The following is a 24162-nucleotide window of genomic DNA, read 5'->3' as shown; positions in this document are numbered from 1 at the left end:
GTTTAAGTATACAATTCAGAGGTATTAAGTACAACTATCACTAGTTAGCTCCAGAAGTTTTTTCACCATCCCTAACTGAAACTTGTACCCATTAAACAATAACTCCCTGTTTTCCTCTTCCCTAGATCCTGGTAACCCACTATTTTCTATGAATTTGCCTATTCTTGGTACTCAAATAAGAGAATCACACAGTATCTGTTTTTTGGTGTCTGGTTTATTTCACATGGCTTAATGTTTTAAAGGTTCACCCATGTTGGAACATATATCAGAATTTCATTCTTTTTAAGACTGAATAATGTTTTACTATATGTTTAACACATACTTTGTTGGTCCATTCATCTGCGATGGACAGATGGATTATTTAATGATTAACTTTATATGTCAACTCATTGTGTTTTTAGATGAGATGAAATTCAAATCAGTTAACTCTGGTAAAAGACTGCCCTCAGTGATGTTGGTAGACCTCATCTAGACAGCTGAGGGCTAGACTACAAAGACAAACTTCCTAACAAACAGGAATCTTGTGGCAGACTAACTCTGCACTTCTGTCCTTTGGGCTACAACTACGCATCAGCTTTCATGAGTCTTGAGTCTGCCAGCCCACAATGCAGATTTGGATTTGCATATAATCTTCATTGTGTGAGCCCATCCTTGTGATAATTTACACGCACATACTTCTGCCCCATTGGTTGCATTTCTATGGAAAACACTGATTAATACTGTTTCCATCTATTGGCTATTGTTAGTAATGTTGCCATAGGCATTGTTGCAAGAATCTGAGTCCTTGCTTTCCATTCTTTTGGTCCGAAAACTCAAAGTGGGATTGCTAGATCACAAGTAATTCTATGTTTAACTTTATGAGCAACTGCTATAGTGTGCTCCATGGTGATTGCACTATTTACTATTCCTACCAGTAAGACATATAGTTCCCAGTTTTCCCACATCCTCACCAACCATGTTAATTTCCATTTTTTATTTTTAGGTTTGTATTAGTAACATTTGCTATTTTAATTTTTAATTGACACAACTGTAAATATTTGTGGGTTACCATGATATTTCAACACATGTGTACATTATGCAACATTCAATCAGAGGAAACATATCTATTTCCTCTAACATTTAACATTTCTTTATGGTGAAAATATTATAAACCCTTTCTTCTAGTTTCTCTTAAAGAGAAACATATAGTCCCTTCTGAGTATCCATAGTCCCACTATGGTGCACTACAACACCACAGATTCTTGCTCATATCTAACACAGTACCTGTTAGTGATCATTTTCCTATCCCTCCCTACCCCCAAGTCTCTTCAGCCTCTGGTAACCACCATTACTTTTAACTTCTAGGTGATCTACCTTGTTTAGATTCCACATGTGAGTGAGATCATGTGGCACTTGTATTTATGTGCTTGGCTTATTTCACTTAACATAATGACCTCTAGCTCCAACAGTCCTGTTGTAAATGACAAGACTTCATCCTTTCTACAGCTGGGTAGTACTCCAGCGTGTGAGTGTGTCACATTTTCTTTATCCATTCATCAGCTGAACACATAGGCTGTTCCCATTTCTTGGCTATTGAAAATGGTGCGGCAATAAACGAGAGAGTGCAGATGTCTCTTTGACAACTGGTATTTCCTTTTTCTTAGTGGGACTGCTGGATCACATGATGGGTCTATGGTTAGTTTTTTGGGGGAACCTCCATACCCTTTCCACAATGGCTGTATTAACTGACATTCCCACCAACAGGGTACAAGGGTTTCCTTTTCTCCACACCCAGCCGTCACTTGTTATCTTTTGTCTTTTTGACAACAGCCAACCTAACTGGACTGAGGTGATATCTCACTGTGATTCTGATTTGCATTTCCTTCATGATTAATGATGCTGTGTACTTTTTTCTACATCTGTTGGCCATTTGTATGACTTCCTTTGAGAAGTGTCTGTTTAGATTTATTGCCCACTTAAAAACAACTGTGGGCCTACTGAGTTGTTTCAATCTCTTATTCTGGTGACTAACTCCTTGTTAGAGGTATAAATTGCAAATGTTTTCTCTCATTCTGCAGCCTGTCTTCACTCTGCTGTTTCCTTTACTGTGCAAAAGCCTTTTGGTTTGGTAAAATTCCACTTGTCTGTTCTGCTTTTGTTTCGTATGCTTTTGGGGTCTGATCCAAAAAAATCTTTGCCCATTTCAAAGCCCTGAAGCATTTTCTCTGTTTTCTTCTAGTAGTTTCAAACTTCCAGGTCTGAGATGGGCTCACTTTCCTTTAAATGGTTATGTATACGAGAGCCTGACATGCTTTGCCTCTAAATTCCTCCTGCAGTGGCTATATCATTCACAATTATCTTACAAAGACAAGAACTGAGAAATAGTTAAAATATTTAGGTCTTTAATGCACTGATTTTGTACACGGTGGGAGATGGGGTGGGGTTAGTCCCATATTTCATTCTTCTACATGTGGATACCCAATTTTTGTAGAATGTCCTAATCCCGAAGTATGCTCTTGGCACCTCTGTCAAAGATCAGTTGGCTGCAGATGCATGGGCTTCATTTCCAGCCTCTATTCTGTTCCACTGGTCTGTGCGTCTGTATGCAGCCAATACCAGGCTGTTTCAGTTGTAACATTTTAAAGTCAGAAAGTGTAATGCCTCCTGCTTTGGTATTTTTGTTCATGACTACTTTGGTTACTAGGAATTTTATTTGATTCCATAAAACTTTTAGTAGTGTTTCTTGTTTTGTTTTTAATAACAGAGCTCCTGATGGCTCGAAGTGATCTGAATCTCACTATTGGTTTTGATCTGCAAGTTCCTAGTGACTAGTGATATTCATCAGCTTTTGACATGCTTATTGGCAATTTGGAGAAAACATCAAACACACTACCTTTTCTATTTTTGAAAGGGGTTGTTTCTTTCATGTTGAAAGGTATTTTCACTGGATATGGAAATCTAGGTTGACATTTTTTCTTTTAGTACTGTGGAGATATCACTCCATTGTCTTGCAGCTTGCATAGTTTCTAATGAACAGTCTGTTTTAATTCTTCCCTTTGTTCCACTGTATGTAATTTGTCTTTTCTCTATAGCTACTTTTAAGATTTTCACTAATTTGATTACAATGTACCTTGATGTGATTTTTCTTATTTTTATTACACTTTGGGTTTCTACAGCTTCTTGTACCTAAGCATTTATACTTTGAATTTTGTCGTGTGTGTGTGTGTGTGTGTGTCTGAGAAAGAGATTCCCTCCCCCCTGTTCTTTACTGGAGAGTTGAACTTCACACACATTATATCAGCTGATTCTGTACCATAGGACACTGATGTACTGTAAATTTTTCTCAGGCTGTTTTTTTCTCATTTGCAATCATTTTCGATACTTTGTATTCTATGTTTTCAAATTTACCGATCTTTTATTTGTTGGCATATAGTATGCTGTTACTCAGGGCAATTTTTAATTTGTGATTTACTCCTAACCTATAGAAGCTACATTTTTTAAAAAATATTTATTTCCTCTCCATAACTTTTATGTGTTCCTTTAAACTCTTGAGCATATATAAAACACTAATATAAATCATATCTATAGTTTCTACTTTATGTTATGGGTCATACTTTCTTACTTCTTTGCATCCCTAATCGTTTTTGACAGCTTCATTGATGTACAACTGGTATATAAAAAAAGGAATTTTTTTTTTTTGACAGGCAGAGTGGACAGTGAGAGAGAGAGACAGAAAGGTCTTCTTTTTGCCGTTGGTTCACCCTCCAATGGCCGCCACGGCCGGTGCATTGCGCTGATCCAATGGCAGGAGCCAGGTACTTCTCCTGGTCTCCCATGGGGTACAGGGCCCAAGCACTTGGGCCATCCTCCACTGCACTCCCCGACCATAGCAGAGAGCTGGCCTGGAAGAGGGGCAACCAGGACAGAATCTGGCGCCCCGACCGGGACTAGAACCCGGTGTGCCAGCGCCACAAGGCGGAGGATTATCCTATTGAGCCACGGTGCCGGCCAACAAAAAGGAACATGTTTAAACTACAACTTTGGTGAGTGCTGGAATATGTATATACAAGTAAATCCATCAATAAAATTAGGAAAGAGAATCTATCCATCAGTCCTAAGAAGCTCTCTCATCCCCTTGGTAATCCTTCTTTCTGACTTTCCCACTCTGTCATCCCCAATTGTATGAAAAATTCTGATTAAATGCTGGCCATTGTGGATTTAAATATATTGTTGATGGATTCTGTTGTATTCTCTTAAAAAGTATTGGACCTGGGCCAGTACTGTGGTGTAGCAGCTAAAGCCGCCATCTGCAGTGTTGGCATCCCATGTAGGCACCAGTCCAAGTCCCAGTTGCTCCACTTATGATCCACCTCTCGGCTATGGCCCGGGAAAGCAGTAGAAGATGGTCAAGGTGCTTGGGCCTCTGTACCCACGTGGAGAGACCCAAAGGAAGCTCTTGGCTCCTGGTTTCAGATTGGCACAGCTCCAGCTGCTGTGGCCATTTGAGGAGTGAACCAGCAGATGGAAGACCTCTCTTTCTCTTTCTCTGCTCTGCCTCTCTATAACTCTGTCTTTCAGGGAAATAAATAAATCTTTAAAAAAAAAAATGTGCTGGACCTTCTTGTGGCACAGTTAAAATATTTTAAATCAATCTGATCCCTTCATGGATCAAATCTTCATGGTTTTTTTGAATTCTGTTGGGGGAATGGAGGAGTCCAATGAAGTCCTAGATTTCTTTAAAATTAATTTATGTATTTTCAAGGCAAGTTACAGAGAAGCAGAAGGAGAGGGAGGGGGAGAGAAAGAGAGAGGGAGGAAGGGAGGGAGGGAGGGAGAGAGAGAGGGAGGGAGGGAGGGAGGGAGGGGTATCTCTCATTGGCTGGTTCACTCCCCAAATGCCTGCAATGGCCAGAACTGGGCCGATGCAAAACCAGGAACCAGGAGCTTCCTTTGGGTCTCTCGACATGGGTGCAGGGGTCCAAGCACCTGGGCCACCTTCTACTGCTTTCCCAGGCCATAGCAGAGAGCTGGATCAGAAGTGGAGCAGCCAGGCCTCAAACGGGTACCCACATGGATGCCGGCACTGCAGGCAGTAGCTTTACCCACTAACTCTACAGCACTGGCCTTGCCTAGATTAATTTGATTTCATTATCAAGCCATTACACATTTTTGGTGGTCTCAAGGCCTTTACTTTGTGTCTTGTGTCTTAGGAGTTCTTTCTATTCTAGCTTACAGAAACATGAACAAGTCTCAGCCATGCGTAAGCTCTGGCTACCACCTTCTCTCCTCAGCCTTACGGTATTTTACACCATGCTTACCTGGTCAGACTGTATCAGAGATCTGAGGAGGCCCTACTAGAAATCTCCAGATCCTGTTCATCCCTGCTGTCCTCCTCTCTCTCATTTTCCACTCTCCAGTGATGCACAGATTCTAGCCACTTCCATCACTCTCCACACGTCTTCTGTCTTACCAACTTAGGCACACCCCGAAGACCACGCCTGGGTCCATCTCCCTTCACTGCAGATGGTACAATCTCAAGGCTTGCTTTGTTTCCCCTTCAGTAGGGGATTACAGCCTTCCACTACCTGCTACTCAAGGTCTGTAAAGAGTTGTTTCATAGATTTTGTCCAATTCTCTGTCTCCTATTAGAGGTCAATTCCTGTAGTAGTTAAATCTTCATGGGCAAAAACAGAAATCAGCCGGCTGTTTTAAAAAAATATTCACATAATTTCAACAGCCTGAAAATTAGGCAAAACAGCTCCCTGCTGAAGCTATATCATCAATACACCCCTCTTGCTAATGGTGCAACATCAGAAACTGCTATCCAGTTGACTAGACTCAAACCACACAATCCTGCTCCTTGACATCTTGAAGCAGTTCGCTAAGATCTGTGACTAACCAGATGCTGATAGAATTATGTCTACCAGCCTCAACTCAGGAAATAAATACATTCACAAAGATACTAATGATTGCAGAATATATAAACTATAAATAGGAATTTCATACTCCCAGTGCCTCGCTGTCTTGGCCTCGGGAGATGGATTCTCTCAAAATTTAATCAGAACATGTTAGGTCAACGTACTACACACAGGTCAAGGAAAAGTACAGAAGAACAGGGAAGTGCTGGTTTTCATATATATATATATATATATATATATATATATATGTTTTATCTCATACAGTTCTGCAAATCTTAACTCCCACAGCATTCAAAAAGTGAGGGAATTAACTTTGTAGACTTTTATAGGATCATTTGAAATCAATCATTAAAGAACAATTACTTTTCTGTCAATTTTTGTGCTCAGGTAGTAAATTTTCTACTAGGAGAAGTGAACTGCATTTAATTTTATAAAATGCCATGGCCTGATAGATATAAGGATTTTAAAGAATTAAAATGCAGGGGGCTGACATTGTAGTATAGTGGGTAAAGCCATGGCTTGTGATGCCGGCATCCCATATGGGCACCGATTCCAGTCCTGGCTGTTCTACTTCCTATCCAGCTCCCTGCTTATGGCCTGGGAAAACAGCAGAGGATGGCCCAAGTGTTTGGGCCTCTGCACCCATGTGGGAGACCTGGATGAAGCTCCTGGCTACTGGCTCTGGCCTGGCTCAGCCCTGATCCCTGCAGCCATCTGGGGAGTGAATGAGCAGAGGGAAGATTTCTCTCTGTCTCTCCTCTCTGTAACTCTTTCAAAATAAATAAATAAATCTTAAAAAAATAAAAGAATGAAAATGGAGAGGTAGATAGATATGTAAAGAGGAGAAATTAAATATTTCCTCCAAAACAACACAGTGTCAATGAAGGAATTTTTTAAAAAGATTTATTTTTAATTGATTTGAAAGGCAGAGTTACAGACAGAGTAGAAGAGATTGGGGGCGGGGGGGGGGGGGGGAGATCCTCCATCTGCTAGTTTACTACGCAAATGGCCGCAACAGCCAGGGCTGGGCCAGGCTGAAGTCAGGATACAGGAGTTTCTCTTCCAGTTTCCCACGTGGGTACAGCCGCCCAAGGTAACTGGGTTATACTCTGCTGCTTTCTCAGGTGAATTAACAGGGAGCTGGATCAGGAAGTGGAGCAGGGGGGGTCCTGAACCACAGTGCATATGGGATGCCAGCATTGCAGGCAGAGGCTTAACCTGCTATGCCATAACAGCTGTCCCAAGGATTTATCGTTAAGTACATACTGCTTAACCTGCAGTATGGTACCCTTCAAAGTTAGAAAGGATACCAAAGTCTTTCAAAAGAAATAAAACATCATGAAATCAATCAATGTGATTAAATGTTATAGTTTTACTCTATTCAAAATCCAAGTGTGTTTTTTTTTAAAAAAAAAAGCCCCTACTGTGCTATGAATTTCTGCATGTCACCATAGAGATAACATTGATCTTGTATTATAGTATTCATTTCTCATTTTCTTTAAGTCTTGCTTTCTTCGGTAAATGTGTCAAGTCACATTCTTAATTTCTTCAAATATTCAGTTTATTGTATTATTTTATTTTTTAAAGATTTATTTATTTAATTTATCTGAAAGGCAGAGTGACAGAGAAAGAGATCTTCCATCTGCTGATTCACTCCCCAAATGGCTGTAATGACCAGTGCTGGGACAGGTCACAATCAGGAGTCTGGACCTCTGTGGGATGCAGGTCATTTTCCACTGCTTTTCAAGGAGCATTGGCAAGGAGCTTGGTCAGAGCGGAGCAGCCAGGACTTGAACTGGCACTCTGATATAGGATGCTGGCATGCAAGCAAGGGCTTAACCCACTGAGCCACAATGACAGTCATTACTGCACTATTTTTTTTTTTAAACACGACACTAACTACGATACAAATTCATTTCCAAACATGCTAAAAGAAGAGTGACCCAGTCTACTGTACATTTTGGTGTTAGAAAAGAGAATTGCTCTATCTCCTTCAACACAGTGAAATAAGGTTAAGTGACAGCTAGAAGAACTCAAAATGTTAGCTCACTTTAAATAAAGTACATGTATAAAGTTAGCTCTCATGTCTAGTCGAGAGACAACCACTCTTTGTAGCAGTTATATTTTCAGAAGGCATATTTCTTTTCATTGGAAGCACACAGCTATGAGTTTTGAAATAGTAGTTAGATTACTGGTTCAAACGTCTATTTTGATGTGCACATCAATTACTGCAACTCTATTCATAGCTGTAAAGGAAACCTTAAATTCAACTACCATTCTCTAAAATCAATGCTCGAGACTCCAAATGAGTGAAATTGTGGATGAATTTTCTAAATTCATCAGCAGTGCTAAGAATAATTCAAAATGAATCCATACTAAAAGTGTGCTTAGAGTATATACGGAAAACAAAAGACAGCAGTAGTACCCTGTAACATTTAATAATAGCACCTATTTACCAGCAATTTATTTGGAGTAGAATACAAATAATTTAACCAAAGAGGCCTTTGTTTCCTCTTTCAGACTGTATGATCCGGAGCTCAATAAACTTCTCAAATGCATTTGTGCTTCCAAAGATTTTCTTTTACTCTTGCAATGTTCTATTTCAGTTTAATAAATAATAGTAAAAATGCATAAAAAATTTTCCCTACCAAATTCTCACTAAATATATCCTGTTTGGAATAAGCACAGATTTTAAATGGCAGTTGAACTTAAAGTTTACTTTGTGTGAGATATTCTATCTGCACAAGTAAATATGCTATGAATAAATAGGATAAGAATTTTGAAATAAAAATCTTTACATTCTTCTCCCCAAAATACAGATTTTTCTCAAGCAATTAAGTACCACATTTAAAAGGTATGAGTATCTTAATAAAAAGCATTAATTCATCGATTTCACCATTTTAGCAATCAGAAAAGACTGTCATCCCATTTGACTGAGGAGAACACTGAAGCCCAATGATTACCTACACCTTTGAGCACAAGGGAAAATAATAGGAACCAGAGGTGGTAGACAGATGTTCCTGAACACACAGTTCCTAAATAGCCGACCTATTGCCTCTATTTCAATAAAATAAATGGTACGCACCTGCTTTATATTGTTGCATCAAATTACTAGACCTTAAAAACTATTACTGACAGACAAGCAAGTATAGAAGACTTCAAACTAATAAAAGTCAGTTCATTTGTGAACTACTATTCCTGTGGTATTAATTTATGAAAAGGAATTGTACATACAGGGCTTTTAATAGCATAGGCGAGCAAAGACCAGGTTATCAAAATCCAAGAAACACTGCCAGGTTATCCATCTACCTCTGAATGGCTAGAGCACTGTGGAAGTGCCACCTGGCACAAATGTGCACAAATAGCAGACAGAGTGCATTCACTTGTGCCAAAGGGATCACACCCTGACACAGCTCAAACATCACAAGAACAACACAGACCACCAGGGCCAATCTGTTAAGGGGGGATTTCTCAAAAGATATTTACACTGCTAGGAAGTTTTAAATAAGCACCTAGGCACGAATGAAGGAGGGGAAGAGAAAGTCACATTTGAGCTTTTTATTGTAGTTATTTATAAATGTCTTCTACAGTTGGCCCTCCACATGTGAGGGTTCTGAATCCATAGACCTGTGAACAACTGTGAATAAAGAAATTCTTTTTCAGGGGTGGGCAGGTGTTTGGCCCAGCAGATGAACTGCCAGTTGTGATGCTGGTATTCCATATCAGAGTGCCCAGCTTACAATCTCAGCTCTACTCCCAACCCTAGCTTCCTGCCAGTGCAGAAGCTGGGAGGCAGCGGCGATGGTCCCAGTAGTTCAGTTCCTGTCAGCAATTTGGGAGACTTGCAGTGAATGCTCAGCTCCTGGTTTCAGCCTCGCCCAGCCCTGGCCACTGCAGGCCTTTGGGAACTGAATCAGTATATAGGAGCTGTATCTGTCTCCATCCCCCTACCCCTGCTACACCCCAGTCCCTGCCTTTCAAATAAAAATAAAGAAAAATGTTTTAAAAATCAGGAAAAAAAAAACCCACATCCATATTAAACACAGACAGGCTTTTTTCTTGCCATGATTTCCTAAACACTACAATGTAACCCAGAGAGAAAGCATGCAGGATTTATGCAGGTTACATGAAGATACTTAATTGCCTCGAGGATTCTGGGATTTGAGGCAGGCCCTGGGCCTGACTCCACATGGAGACTGAGGGACGACTGTCTACTGCCGGCTTCCTCAGGGAAGCCAACTCCCTGGAGAGGGCACCTCTGGCTCCGGTCTGTGGCACAGTGAAGAAATACATACACACATACACATACACACACACACACACACACCAGACCTCTCACAACTGAGACCAAACGAAAACCGGCAGAGGCTTTCTCCCCGAGGTCCTGTGGCGTTAGAGGAAGTCATGGGAAATGTGACTCCCGTAGGCGCCTATGATCTGGGGCACTGTGAAGGGCTCCCTTTCTGTAAATGCCTATTCATATGACAGTCTGACATGTTTTTGTTTTTAAATTCCTCCCGCAGTTTTCTTATTTTTTACAAGGGATGTAAAAGGAGAGCCTGAGATAGCTTATTGTGGCTATTCCATTCAAAAAGATAAGAACTGTGAAATAATTAAAATTTCAAAGGGAAGTACTACTAAGTAATAACTTCCCGAGCCTGAGAAGTGCACAGCTCAGGTGAGTACTGGGGTTTATTGGGAAGGAAATGCATTCATTCCTTTTTTTTTTTCTTTAAGATAGTCTCCAGCCTACTAGATCACAAAAATGTACAGACACAGTATGCAGAGTACCAAGGCACCTGACAACCAATCATGGCATTCTTAACAAACATACACAGAAATGTGAACGGACTGACAGACTGAAGGGTCCTCAAGGCCCGGGAGGGATATTCAATGTAGAATGATTCAGAAAAAGCCTATCAATGACTTCATGAATGAAACCAAGAAATGCAAATAAAAGAGAAGTTTTGCGTACAGTAAGTATAGACAAACTTTTTTCATACTTTTTCTGAGAATAACACAAAAGTTGGAAAAAACCAAACAACATCTACAAGCATTACATCAAAAAGTTCACAGAAATGAAATTAAAAGATGTTTACTTGGTGCAAAAATCTTTGGAAATCCATGCATAGCTTTTTCATAATACACATTTTCCATAAACTTTTCCAAGATATCTCATATTTGAAGATTTAGAGACAAGTCTATTAGACTTGTACATTAAGGCATAAATTTTAATAAGGAAAAACTGGTATAACTCTAAGGATATCAACAGTAGAGGGGTACAGAATTTGTGTATACAAAACTGGAATAATATAGAGCAATCAAAGTGAATGTGGGTGATCTGCGAAATGCTGTCGTATAACAGAAGTTATCAAATCATACAGATGGTAGCATTCCAGCTTTACAAAGTTCAAAGCGGGCAGAAGTTACCCGAGAGAGTTAACAAGGCTCTCAGCACCTTCAGGGAGAAAGGCAGAGTTGGTGAAGGGACATGGTGGACGCGCTGGGTAGTGGTTACATGATTTTACATCCTTGGTAAACAGTCTAAGACTCCAAAACTTGGGGATAAACAAAGCTCTGGCCTTACCAGCTGTTTGTTCAAAAAGATATAAGGCAAAGATCAGAAAACGATTCTGCATGAGGGATTACTTGCTTGAGGAATTCATGAAGTCTGATCCTCTGATCCAGGGAGGTAATGCAGAGGCACACTGGCTGTGCACACCTCTCAGTGCTAGGCTGTCTGATGAGAGAGCCACCTGGCCCGACTCTGAAGGGCAACACGTGGCACAGCGAGGAAACATAGGTTATCAAGATCAAACAACTGCCTAACACTGGAACACATGCTGGTGTCTCAGAAATAGTTACAAATGCTGACAGCATTCCAAAAAAGGCAGAGGAAAGTGGAGGAGCAGCCTACGCTGAGCAAAGATGGGAGACCATTGGCAACTGCCCTCCTGTCGCTTTCAGATTCTATGCCTGTGTTCAATGTGCAACCATAACTTAAAAATCTTACCCTTAATCGCGTGGTGGAGATCTCAGCTTTCAAAATATCAGGATCATATTTAGTACTGGATGAAGATCCTGAAAATACTTTTGAAAAAGAAAAAATTATTTACAAATTGTATAACTAGTTCTTAGATTAGAGTTCACTCATCTAAAAACAAGGTATCTGTGCTTCTGGGATATTATTTTATCCTTATGCTTCCTTTACTGTCAATGCATCAGATACCGAAATATAAATAAAGTAGTCTTCAGCCTTCCCTCTACAATTTTGTTTAAAGTTCAGGAAAAAAAGTTTAATTTTCTCCTGGGATTTACACATACCAAGTACACAGGGGACTACACTGCACACGTATCTTACCAGAGCCCTGCAGTTCCTAAAACTCACAATGTACGTGGAAATTCTGAGCCTATGGTGGGTGCTTCTTTACATGAGGACAGTTCTAGATGATTAATTTATGAGACAAGGAAGAATTTTACTCAGGTGGTCAAAGGAAATTTCATTCTAGATAACAGTCCCACTTCCTTCCCACTAAAGCTATTATACCACAATAGCAAAAGGGCCAAATGACTCGCCTCATTCTGAAAAGGTACAAACTAACTCAAAAATGACTAAAAGGCCTTCAGGCAGAATGAGGAGCAGAAACAGAAGGTGTGTATTATCCTCAAGGGGAGAAAATTTTCATCTGGGATGGGGCTGAGGGTTTTGACTGAGGAATCTACAGGGTGCCCTCACCTCTCTCTCGGCTTTGAGGGACTCATCCTGCCTAGGACGGAAAAAGACTCACATTTCAATCCCACAGAAATGCAAGTGGCCTTCTACTAACGTTCAGTCTCCATTTCAGAATTCTGAGCAGGCAGTGTACTTACGGCTTGTGCGAGAACTTGACTTTTCCTTATAGGCATCATTTAATCGTACATATTCATCCAGGGCCAAAGCCAGTCTCTGCTCCTTCACCTGGTACAGCTCCTTCTGCGTCCTGAGTGCATCCTGAGCCACTGAGAGATAGTCCTTGAGCATCTTCTCCTGCTCCCCTCTCCATTGCTTTCTTGGATCTTCTATCTGTGTGGTTTCTGCAAATTTAACAGAGAATATATTTTCCCTTGTGCGTTTATTGTTGACACTAACTATGTCTTGGGGAGTATTTAAGCCTTAGAGAGTAGCAAGCCTAGATTCTTGTATCCTCTGAAGAGATTTGCTAGCATTTCTAGAGTGACTTCTCTAGAAATTCGACTACCCTCCCACTTTCAGGCCCTTGCCAACAATTTATTCACACTGTCAATCCACTGCACACAATGCTCAAATCAGATCATTCCTTTCCAGGATTCCTGGGCTCCCCAATGCCTACAGAATGAAAGCATTCCAAGTTTATACGATCTGAACCCAACCCATGGTACATGTCTCCATTCACTTGATACATGGCTGCTGTGCTTTGCAGACCAGCAACAGCACACAGACTCAGTTTCATGTTTCCGAAACATATAACTATGGAAAAGCAACTGCATTCAGTTAATGTACACCTATTCAATTTAACAATATTGGCTTTATATTTTGTGTTTGCTTCTGGTTTTTCATTTTTCTAGTAATTTATTTCTAATTGCATTTTACAAAATCATCACTTCATCTATGGTAGTTGAGAAATTCAAAAATAAGCAAAGAGGGGGAAAACCCAACTCCGATCTAATTTAAGGAGAATCCTCTACTCTAAGGAATAAGCTCTTGAGTCTGCATTTCTGTACACTAGTGTTACCTACACACCATGTAAAATGCCCAGACCAACTAGAATCTCTGCACGAGGAGCCCAGGCACCAGTAGCTTTAAAACCTCTATGAGTGACTGCAATGAACAGCCAAGCGTGGGACACACTGCTCCGCAACAAAGCTTACAGGCTGCCCCTCCACAAAGCTGCTCCTGTCATGGCATCTGCCAGTCAGCCTCAGACTCCGCCCTCCATTGCACTTCCTGCCCTCTTCATTCTTCACTGTGTGATGAAGCTACAGTAGAAGCCATGAAACACAAAGAAGGCCGGCGTCGCGGCTCACTAGGCTAATCCTCCACCTTGCTGCGCCGGCACACCAGGTTCTAGTCCGGTCGGGGCGCCAGATTCTGTCCCGGTTGCCCCTCTTCCAGGCCAGCTCTCTGCTGTGGCCAGGGAGTGCAGTGGAGGATGGCCCAAGTCCTTGGGCCCTGCACCCCATGGGAGACCAGGAGAAGCACCTGGCTCCTGCCATCAGATCAGCGCGGTGCTCCGGCCGCAGCGCGCCGGCCGCAGTGGCCATTGGAGGGTGAACCAACAGCAAAGGAAGACCTTTCTCTCTGTCTCTCTCACTGTCCCCTCTGCCTGTCAAAAAAAAAAAAAAAAAAAAAAAAAAAAAAAGAAAAAAAAAGAAAAAGAAAAGAAACACAAAGAAAACAAAAACAAAAGGATACAGATCACTATTTTCTTAGAAAACAACAACAAATTTGTTTGCCATATGGTAGGCCTCGGAGCTGCAGTGCACCGGTGCCCAGCAGTGGGGCACAATGGTGTTTACAGCAGAACGGACAGTGTGTGAATCTGCAAGAAAGTTAATGTGGGCTGATAAAGAGACATGGACATACACACATCAGACCCTCCACTGTGAAGCACAGGAGAGTGGTTCTCTTCCAGAGAAAAGGCTGTGACTTGGAAAAGAGCACGTTAAGAAGGTTTCTTTTGCTGTATAGTTCTTCATACATTCCTATGGACTTACTTCTAAGTGTATAGTGTATAGTTACTTGTCATGGGACCCCAAATTCCATTAGGCTGGGTGGTAAAAATACCATCTTAAGCATTAAAATGATCATATTAAGTGTTAAAGTGAACATATAATAGGATTAAGTGTTAAAGTGATAATATAAATAGGATCAAGTGTCTGGTACTAGTAAAATATATAAAATTAAATAGGAGAAAATGTTCCAACATGGGAAGCAGTCCACACAGCAGACTCATAGATTGACAATTGCTTTAAGTAACACTCTGACCTCAGAATCAGCCCTTAAGGTATCACAATCTGGCTGAAAAGCCCACAAGAGCATTTCAGCTATGAAAAGTCAAGATACTGTGGCAAAGAATGTTGCACATGAAGGATCTCTTTGAGTGAGACCCAGCAGAAAGAAGTGGTCATGAAAGAAAGATGTACTTTTCTCTGAAGGGAGGAGAGAACTTCCACATTGCTTATGGCCCTGTCTAAATACCTAAGGAGACTGTGGATTCAAAAGGCTTCCATAGCCTAGGCAGCTCATGTCAAGAGCCTCAGGTGGTCTCTGAAGTCATATATGAGAGTGTTAATTGTTAAATTAACAACAGGAGTCACTATGCACTAACTTCCCATGCAGGACCTCTGTCCTCAATGAGTTGTATTATGAGACTTAACTGTAAAATTTGTTCTCAGTGTGTGTGTGTGTGTGTGTGTGTGTGCGCACACACACACACATGCAAACTGCTGAAATCTTTACTTAGAACAGAGTTGGACTTCTGTGTACAAAGTTGATTGAAAATGAATCTTAATGGAGAATGGGACTGGGAATGGGAGAGGGAAGTGGAAGAGGGGTGGGGATAAGGGTGGAAGGGTATGGTGGGAAGAATCATTGTATTCCTAAAGCTGTATTTATGAAATTCATATTCCTTAAATAAAAGATTTGGGAAAAACAAGAAGGCTTCTTTTGTCCTAATAATGTTCTGTTTCCTTCACTTGCCAGAATTACATGGTTATTCACTTTAAAAATATTTATTCAACTACACATTTCAATCTACATACTTTGATATATTGTATTCAATAATAAAACAAATAAAATAATGAAGGGAGTAAACTGATGGCATGACGACATAAAATCCTGTCTCCAGCAGAATATTGAACATGACTGAGTGTGATCTAACCCTAATACCAAATAAAACAGTAGAGAACTGTAACAAATAGAAGCACGCCTTAATATGGAAAATACAGAAAGCTAATACACAAGAATGGAGAGCTTTTACAAAACACTCAAAGAGAGACACGATGCATTAACAAGGCTACCGTAAACAACTGGAAAATGGAATGAAATATAGGAAACAATGATTTTCTGAAGTTGGACAACAGGCAGTACAGGGCTGTGAACTCTGAAAGAAGGGAAATGACCTCTACAACTGATTACTGCACACTTCCACTTGAAGACATGTTTTGGACATCAGTGCAAAGAGGGAGAAGCCAAGCAGAGAATGGAGGTCCTGCTGATTTGGGGAGAGTGGGGAGGTAGATTTCAGGAAGGTCCTGACAGGTGGGATTGCAGAAGTTCCAGAGACTAGAAACATTCCAGAAATTTGCACAGGGATTATAGCAAGTCTGTGAGTGAATGTTAAGATGCACAAGTATAAAGGGTATAATGCCCAAGTCCAGGCAAAGTACAACTGGGATTCATAGGCAGTTAAAGTCCCCTAATTCACACACGGCCGTGACAGGTTCAACTTATGGCTAGCCAGAGGGCAGGAGCCACAGTGAACATCTGGGGAATTCAGTGGAGACTACAGCAAGGTTACACCTTAGTAATAGGGCTGAAAGGACACTGTGAGCCAGAACTAACAAGCTTCAACACAAGCTCCTGGGGGCAGGCATCTGGCTAGAGCTTAAGCTGCCAGTCTGAATTTCAGAACACAGGGCTGAATGAGTTCAAGTCAAGCCCTGGCTTTGCTTCTGTTTCCAGCTTCCTGTGAATGTGCACTCTGGTAGGCAGAAGATGATGGCTCTAGTAGCTGGGTCCCTGGGTGGTGTTCGGGCTCCTGCCTTCAGCCCCAACCCAGCCCCAGCTTTTGCAAGCATTTGGGGAGTGAACCAGAAGCTAGATAGCCCTCTCTCTATAATCCCCCTCCTCAGCTCCCTCATGTCTTTCAAATTAAAAAAAAAAAAAAAAAAAAAAGTGAAATAAGACTCAAAGAATGAAGCTGATTAGCAAGTAACTTAATTGGTAGTTAGGAAAAAAAGAATAAAATTCTTTAAAAGACATGAAAATCTAGTACCCATTTAAAAAAAATGAACAAAACAAAAATAAAGCAACTTATAACATCTAGCATCTACCATGAAATTACTAGATGCAACAAAAAAACACAAAAATCTCACCTACAAATCTGAATAGAAACAAAAGTAAAACAGAAACAAGTGTGAAATTTAGAGATTATGGAATAAGCATAATGCCGATAAAACAGTGATTATGGGACTGAACTGAGACCAAAAATGACCCTTCTCTCCCCACACACACAGTCAAGGTTTGATCAGAAAATTCACAAAGGAGTACAGAAACATCAGTGGGCAGGGAATAGATGAAAAGGGGCTCCACAATTAGTCAGCAGGGAAACACAAGTTAAAATTCCAACGTGACACCGCCTTACACTATCTAAAATGGCTCAACTTTTTAAACTGGCAATGTCAGGTGTTAGAGAGGATCTGGAGTTACTGGAACGCCCACTTCATTGCAGATTGGAATGTAACACGGTACAGGCACTTTGGAAAACAAATTAGCCATTACCATACGGCCCAGCAATTTTGTACCTTGTTACTTACCTGAGATACATGAAAATGAGTATGCATAAAAAGAACTCTCCACAAATGTTCACTAACAGTAGAGAATTGGTAACAAATAGAAGCACACCTTAATATGGAAAACACAGAAAGCTTAATACACAAGAATGGAGAGCTTTTACAAAACACTCAAAGAGAGACATGATGCATTAGCAGGGCTACCATAAACAACTGGAAAACGGAATGAAATATAGGAAACAATGATTTTCTGAAGTTTAATTTAATTTTTAAATTAAAACTGCACATTTTAAGTAATAACTAAACAAATCATGGTACATAAAACACAATGAAATACTACTCAGCAATAAAAAGAATACATAGCAAGGTATGTATGAATCTCAAACACATGCTGAGAAAAGATTTCAAGCACAAAAAATCCATGCTGTGTGATTCCATTTACATGAAACCCTAGGCAAAGGCAAATCTAAGCCAAAAAACCAGAAAGCAGATCTGTGGTTGCCAGCACCAAGCAGTGATGCTGCATACTTATTACAAAGAAGCACAAAAGGCTTTTTGAGGGAATGGAAATATTCTGTATCTTGATTATTGTGATGGTTATATAGTATATATTTGTCAAAACTTATGCACTATATTCTAAAAATAAGTACAATTTATGGTATATAAGTATATCCTCTTTTTCAGGATTTATTTATTTGAAAGGTGGAGTTACAGAGAGAGAAAGAGAGAGAGAGAGAGAGAGAGAGAGAGAGAGAGAGACCAAGTGAGAGATTTTTTTTCTACCTGATGGTTCACACCCCAAATGGCTACAACAGCCAGCACTGGGCCATATTGAAGCCAGGAGCTTCATCCAGATCTCCCATGTGGGTGCAGGGGCCCAAGCGATTGGGCCATCTTCAGCTGCTTTCCCAGGTACATTAGCAGGGAGCTGGATCAGAAGTCTTGGAGGCCGGCGCCGCGGCTCACTAGGCTAATCCTCCGCCTAGCGGCGCCGGCACACCGGGTTCTAGTCCCGGCTGGGGCGCCGGATTCTGTCCTGGTTGCTCCTCTTCCAGGCCAGCCCTCTGCTGTGGCCAGGGAGTGCAGTGGAGGATGGCCCAGGTGCTTGGGCCCTGCACCCCATGGGAGACCAGGAAAAGCACCTGGCTCCTGGCTCCTGCCATCGGATCAGCGGGGTGCGCCGGCCGCAGCGCGCCGGCCGTGCTGGCCATTGGAGGGTGAACCAACGGCAAAGGAAGACCTTTCTCTCTGTCTCTCTCTCTCACTGTCCACTCTGCCTGTCAAAAAAAAAAAAAAAAGAAGAAGAAGAAGAAGAAGAAGTCTTGGAGCTGCTGAGAGTTACACTGGTGCCCAAATGGGAACTGAGAGCTACAGGCGACAGTTTAACCCCTTACACCACAGCTCTGGCCCCATAAGTTGTATCTTAATAAACTGATTTAAAATACACTTTATTTTTTTTAAAGATTTATTTTATTTATTTGAAAGAGTTAGAGAGAGAGGCAGAGACAGATCTTCCATTCACTGGTTCACTCCCCAGATGGCCGCAACAGCCAGAGCTGTGCCAATCTGAAGCCAGGAGCCAGGAGCTTCTTTCAGGTCTCCCATGTAGGTGCCGGGGTCCAAGGACTTGGGTAATCTTCTTCTTCTGTTTTTTTTTTGTTTGTTTGTTTGTTTGTTTTTTAAGATTTCATTTATTCATTTGAGAGGTAGAGTTACAGACATTGAGAGGGAGAGACAGAGAGAAAGGTCCTTCTTCTGTTGGTTCACTCCCCAAATGGCCACTATAGCTGGAGCTATGCTGATCCGAAGCCAGGAGCCAGGAACTTCTTCCTGGTCTCCCATTTGGGTACAGGGGCCCAAGGACTTGGGCCACCTTCTACTGCTTTCTCAGGCCACAGCAGAGAGCTGGATTGGAAGAGGAGCAGCCGGGACTAGAATTGGCGCCCATATGGGATGCTGGCGCTTCAGGCCAGGGCTTTAACCCACTGCACCACAGCACTGGCTCCTAAAATACACTTTAAAAGTTTCTGATGAATGACTAAAATATTAAAGAGATTGAGGGATAAAGGAAAAGTTATATGACAAGAAATATTCTTTGCCACTATCAGCTGGTGCAAATGAACACTGGTTAGGGAGAAAAGTCACATGGGTTCTAAGTCTGTTTCCTGTTACTCACCAGCTGTGAGACTGGAAGCAGATGATTCTCTGATTCTCAAGTGTCCCAAATGTCAAAGAAAGGCAACACATCGAATGAGTATTCGGGTTTTCCTGCCGTCACCTCAGTGTGGACACTGTCAGTGCCCTATCCAAACATCCTCAGATCCCTTTCACCAGGTCCATGCACCTGGCCCGTGGATGCACCCACCCCTCACTGCTCGTAGCGGCACATCCCTAAAGGACGTGGGAAGCCCGCTCTGGCACACTCAGTGGGACCTCATGGGTGGCCAGTGACTGCTCCGCAAAGGAGACACAACCTCCAGAGTTACCACCTGCTAATCATGTGGCGTCCAATACTTGACAGAATCAAACCCTGGTTTGACTTTTCTCCCCCTCCCTACTCTCCTTTCCTCATTTCCTTATTGCCATATCCTTGGGATCTCCTTCATCAATCACTTTCATTTAAATTCTCAGGCTTATGGCTTACTTCAGGGAGAACCCAACCCAAGGTAACCTTTAATAATGGTGCAAAGTGAAACGGATACGGGTGGTGCTTCTGACATCCTCGTGTGATGCTCTCAGGACACCGCGGAGGAGGCAGGGAGGGTGAGGAAAGAGGAAGAGGAAGAATCACTCTTGAAAAACACAGAAAGGAAAATGTGCCATTAACAGAGGAATGTGAATCATTTTCTAAGATTCTCCTGGAGAACTGAGGAAATAAACTGCCTTCGTTTAAAAAAGAAATCAGAAAAAGACACAGCCTAACTGCTCCAATAAAATCATTTTTGTGCTCCATTAAAAGCAGTGCTCCTGAATCTTAAACATTTGATTTCGTATCCTACCTGAAAATACATCCACAGCTCACTCTGAGTTGCCTCCCTAGGGGTACAGGGAGTGGAAGGGAAGAGGGCGGAGAGAGAAGGGCCATGGAACTTACGGGAGAGCGTTCTTGTGGAAGCCTGGTGCAGGAGGAGGAAGGAAAGGTCCCCTCTAGATGGCAGGAGGGCTGAAAAACACCTGAACAGGAAGAGATGACTGGACTGCACACGGATACCACCAAGATCAGGTCCGACAAAGGAAGGTCAAAGAGTCAGGATGAGCATATGAGTCCCGAGGAGTGTAAGAGCACTCGGAGGGCCTGGAGGTGGGGAAGAACTGGGATGTAATTTAATGGCAGCTACAATCATAAACTCTGGTCTCAGTCTAACTCATCTCAAATTCATACTCGTCCCTTAGAGATTCTGTGACTTTACCCAGGTTCCTAAACCTCTCCATGGCTCAATTTCTTCCTCAATGAACTGCAGCTAACATCAGGGACTATTCTGAAGATTAAATGAGATACTGCAATACCCCAAGCCCTTACTGCTGATGGCAAAGAGAAGTCACAGAGTTATACTCCTCCACATAACCCTGGCTGCAGACAGCATCTGTGGCAAGAACTAAGGCTCGCAGGGCTCTGCACCCGTGCATGGGGTTTGAACTAGCGATGGCAATGGGAGACATCGGCCACTCCCCACGGGCAGTCTGTGCACACGGGAGCAGTACAGGGTGACAAGGAGTAGTGTCAACACTGGAAGCTTAAAAAATTGTAAAACTATCTGCCTCAGCTTCCCCTCTTTTAGTGTGATCTGCACAAGATGTCAGGGCACCAATCAAGATGACACTGCTGCTTGTTAGGAACAGGAGTGATTTCCTGGATCGCGGTCCATATGCAAACCAACCAGTTCAAAGCTCATACCCTGGCCTCCTCTTTTATCTTGGTCTCACACCCAACCCAATATTTCTCCCTCTTTCAATCACCTCAAGGGCCAAGTCCTGAGTCAAAGAGAAACTATCCCTGTTACCCAGAGCCCACCAAAATCACTCAACCTAGCCAATCCCAAACTTGATCAAACTTGCCTCTACTCCCCACCTTGTTCGTTCTTTCAGAAGAAAACCACAATGAAGTCGCTTGGCCTTGCTTTCTCCTTTTTCAACTGCTGCCTGCTGACTATCCCCTGCAGCCATCAAGGGTGTGGGAGGCCTCTTTCTCTAGAGAACTGAAAGTAACACAACCTTCAATGCCAACGGACTCTCTGTCATCACTCACTCATCTGTATAAATTAAACCCCAGGTACAATAGAAGTAAGATGGGTAGTATGAATATAAAAACTTTTGCCTGATAGATCAGAACACTAACAGTCATTTGCTGATTTACTGGAATGTCCAGTGGCATGTGCAGTCTTCAAAATGCTTTGCACATGAACTTCAATCTTTATGTTGCCTGACACAGTATTTCTGGATGGCACCAAGAGATTTAGCAAGTCCAAACCCACAGAAGGCACGGTGCATGGGAAGCACGGGTCCACACTGCTCTGGGAATGTTTAGCCTGGCCTCTTGGAAACTAAAGTGGTCCAGGCTACGCAGGCTGGGTGCTCTTGGAGCCAGGAAAGGCTCTGGGTTAACAAAACAGCCTGGGTTAGCTAGGCAAGCTGTGACCACTCCCTCACGCCTATATCACCTCACACTTACTGGTTAATAAAAGTTGAGTTTTCTCTAAAGTGTGATTTGGACACTAACTTTAAATATGTAACTACTTAAATATGCAAAAGATGCATATCTCATAGAATCATGAGAAAAAGCCTGCTGCAGCTAGTGTCCAAAGAGGAGCTGCAGAAGGTGACAGTCTCACACGGACATAGACACCAGCCAAGAAGCTTTGAGGACATTATCCATCCACCATGGGGCAGCCTGGCGGTCTGGCGAATACGGAGAAGGGACGGACACCAGCCAAAAACAGCAAACTTCTCAATTTCCAGTATTCGCTATAACTCAAGTCTCTGGTTAGCCTAACATTTCATACTTGGAGCTATGTTCAATATGTATACATGTGGAAGCAATCTGACTCAGAGGACAGAATGCATCCTCTTAAAAACAGAAAGTTATGGTCTTAAAAAGCTTTCATAGTTTTTTTCAATACATTTTTGGATGCTCTGGTATCCATGCCCACTGAGTGGTCTACTGGCTCAGTACCTGGTCATAAAGTGGAGTAAGTGATAGGACAGCTCTTCTGAGATTAGGTTACAAAAGATTTCTTGCTGTCCTGTACTGGCTCATACTTCTCCCTCCCTCTCCCTGCTCTTCTTGGCTTTTTAGCTCTAATGAAGCCACCTGCCGTGTTGTAAACTGGCCTGTGGCCAGCAGCCAACAAGGTACTGAGTCCTGCCAACACCCACCTGAGTGATCCTGGAGCAGATGCTGACCACAGCCTGTCACAGACCTTCAGCCAGGACACCCAGCTAGGCCTGGCCTGATTTATGGCCCCCAGAAACCGTGAGACAGTACTGTTTTAAGCCCCTGAATTTTGGGATAATTTGTTATAATGACACATATATTATACACTGGCCAAATAAAGAGATAATATAAACTGTAATTAACTATGTGAAATATTTTTAAGCTGTAATCATTATAATAATGTATGTGTTTCCTGTTCTCTCTCAGTACTGTCAGAGGTTTTGGCTAATCATATTTTCTCCATGTTTGGGAATTAGCATGCTTTCAATAAAATATTTTTCAACAGCAAAATTGCCACAGAACAATGACAGCAATATTAACACCTGAATGAATAAAGTAGAATAACAATGAAGATAATAATAAAAACTACCAGTATTCTGTGTGATAATAACAAATTATCAGCAATTGTTTTGGGTAGATCAGTAGAAGCACTCTAGTAGACTGACTTAAATACTGCCACAAGAGATTCAGCAGGAAACATTTACTTATCTGAAATACTGCACAATTCAAATATGAACTACAAAAGAAGGTTCCCAAAGACACCTTTGAAGAAGCCTTCATAAAGTGTAACTGTGCTTCACTTCCATCTGTTATATTTGCTGAACGGATCTGTGAAGAATATTTATTAAATGTAAATACTCAAGGAAAGTGTGTTATACAAGTGTGGTACTTTTTTTTTTTATTAAGACCTAGTGGCTTTGCACCCTGTCTGCTATATTAAAGAAGTAATACATTACATACGGTTACAACATCATGAACCTCAAGAGAATTCAAGTTCTATCAGTTTACAGATATAGAACTTTATAGACAGGAACATACTATGAGCTAAAGAGTTTATTATGAAAGATAGCATTAGACTCAAAGAAATATTATTTGCCTTTGCTTTTTGCTGTACTCAGAAAGAACAAACTTAATGAATATGGGTAACTTTATATTTTTATAAAGTGTGTGCTATATCAGAATACTTTTAAAAAGTTCATGGAAAACAGAATTAAAGGATAAGTTTATTTTGGTACAAAAAATTGAAATCATTGTCTACAAGGAATCTTTCAAAAGTTCATGGAAAATATATATTATGAAAAACTTAATACATGGATTTCAAAAATTTTTGCAGCAAAAAAATTATTTTTATTCTATTTTCCATGAACTTTGTAAACCACTTGATACTTTATTTTTCCATGTTAACTTGATATTATTAAAGAGAACAGATTCAATGTAGTTCATATATACCATTCTAAGAATATAATGATATCTCCTCACTGCCTCCCTTCCTTTGCTTTCTAGTTTTTGAGATAACATATT

At 41.4% G+C, this 24162-nt stretch overlaps 1 protein-coding gene and 1 long non-coding RNA gene across 7 annotated transcripts in view; one reads left to right on the top strand and one right to left on the bottom strand.

The window, feature by feature from the left end:
• Positions 1-12774, top strand: part of LOC103345555 (uncharacterized) — a 50788-nt gene extending 38014 nt beyond the window's left edge. For 2 of the 5 annotated variants that reach the window (XR_011386293.1, XR_011386292.1), the window contains exon 7: positions 10635-12774. This is a non-coding gene — a long non-coding RNA (uncharacterized lncRNA). The remainder of the gene's footprint in view (positions 1-10634) is intronic. The other 3 variants (XR_007914134.2, XR_007914132.2, XR_007914149.2) reach the window with 2 other exon arrangements.
• Positions 1-24162, bottom strand: part of WWC2 (WW and C2 domain containing 2) — a 262307-nt gene that overhangs the window by 101772 nt on the left and 136373 nt on the right. For both annotated transcript variants that reach the window (XM_008250200.4, XM_070068324.1), the window contains exons 3-4: positions 12768-12971; positions 11911-11987 (exon numbers count right to left, since the gene is read on the bottom strand). In XM_008250200.4, the coding sequence (XP_008248422.2) occupies positions 11911-11987; positions 12768-12971 (281 nt within the window). The remainder of the gene's footprint in view (positions 1-11910; positions 11988-12767; positions 12972-24162) is intronic.

Source organism: Oryctolagus cuniculus, chromosome 2, assembly GCF_964237555.1.
Source record: "Oryctolagus cuniculus chromosome 2, mOryCun1.1, whole genome shotgun sequence".
Classification (NCBI taxonomy): domain Eukaryota; kingdom Metazoa; phylum Chordata; class Mammalia; order Lagomorpha; family Leporidae; genus Oryctolagus; species Oryctolagus cuniculus.
The sequence above is the reverse complement of the archived record's forward strand: the minus strand, read 5'-3'. Positions and strand labels throughout refer to the sequence as shown.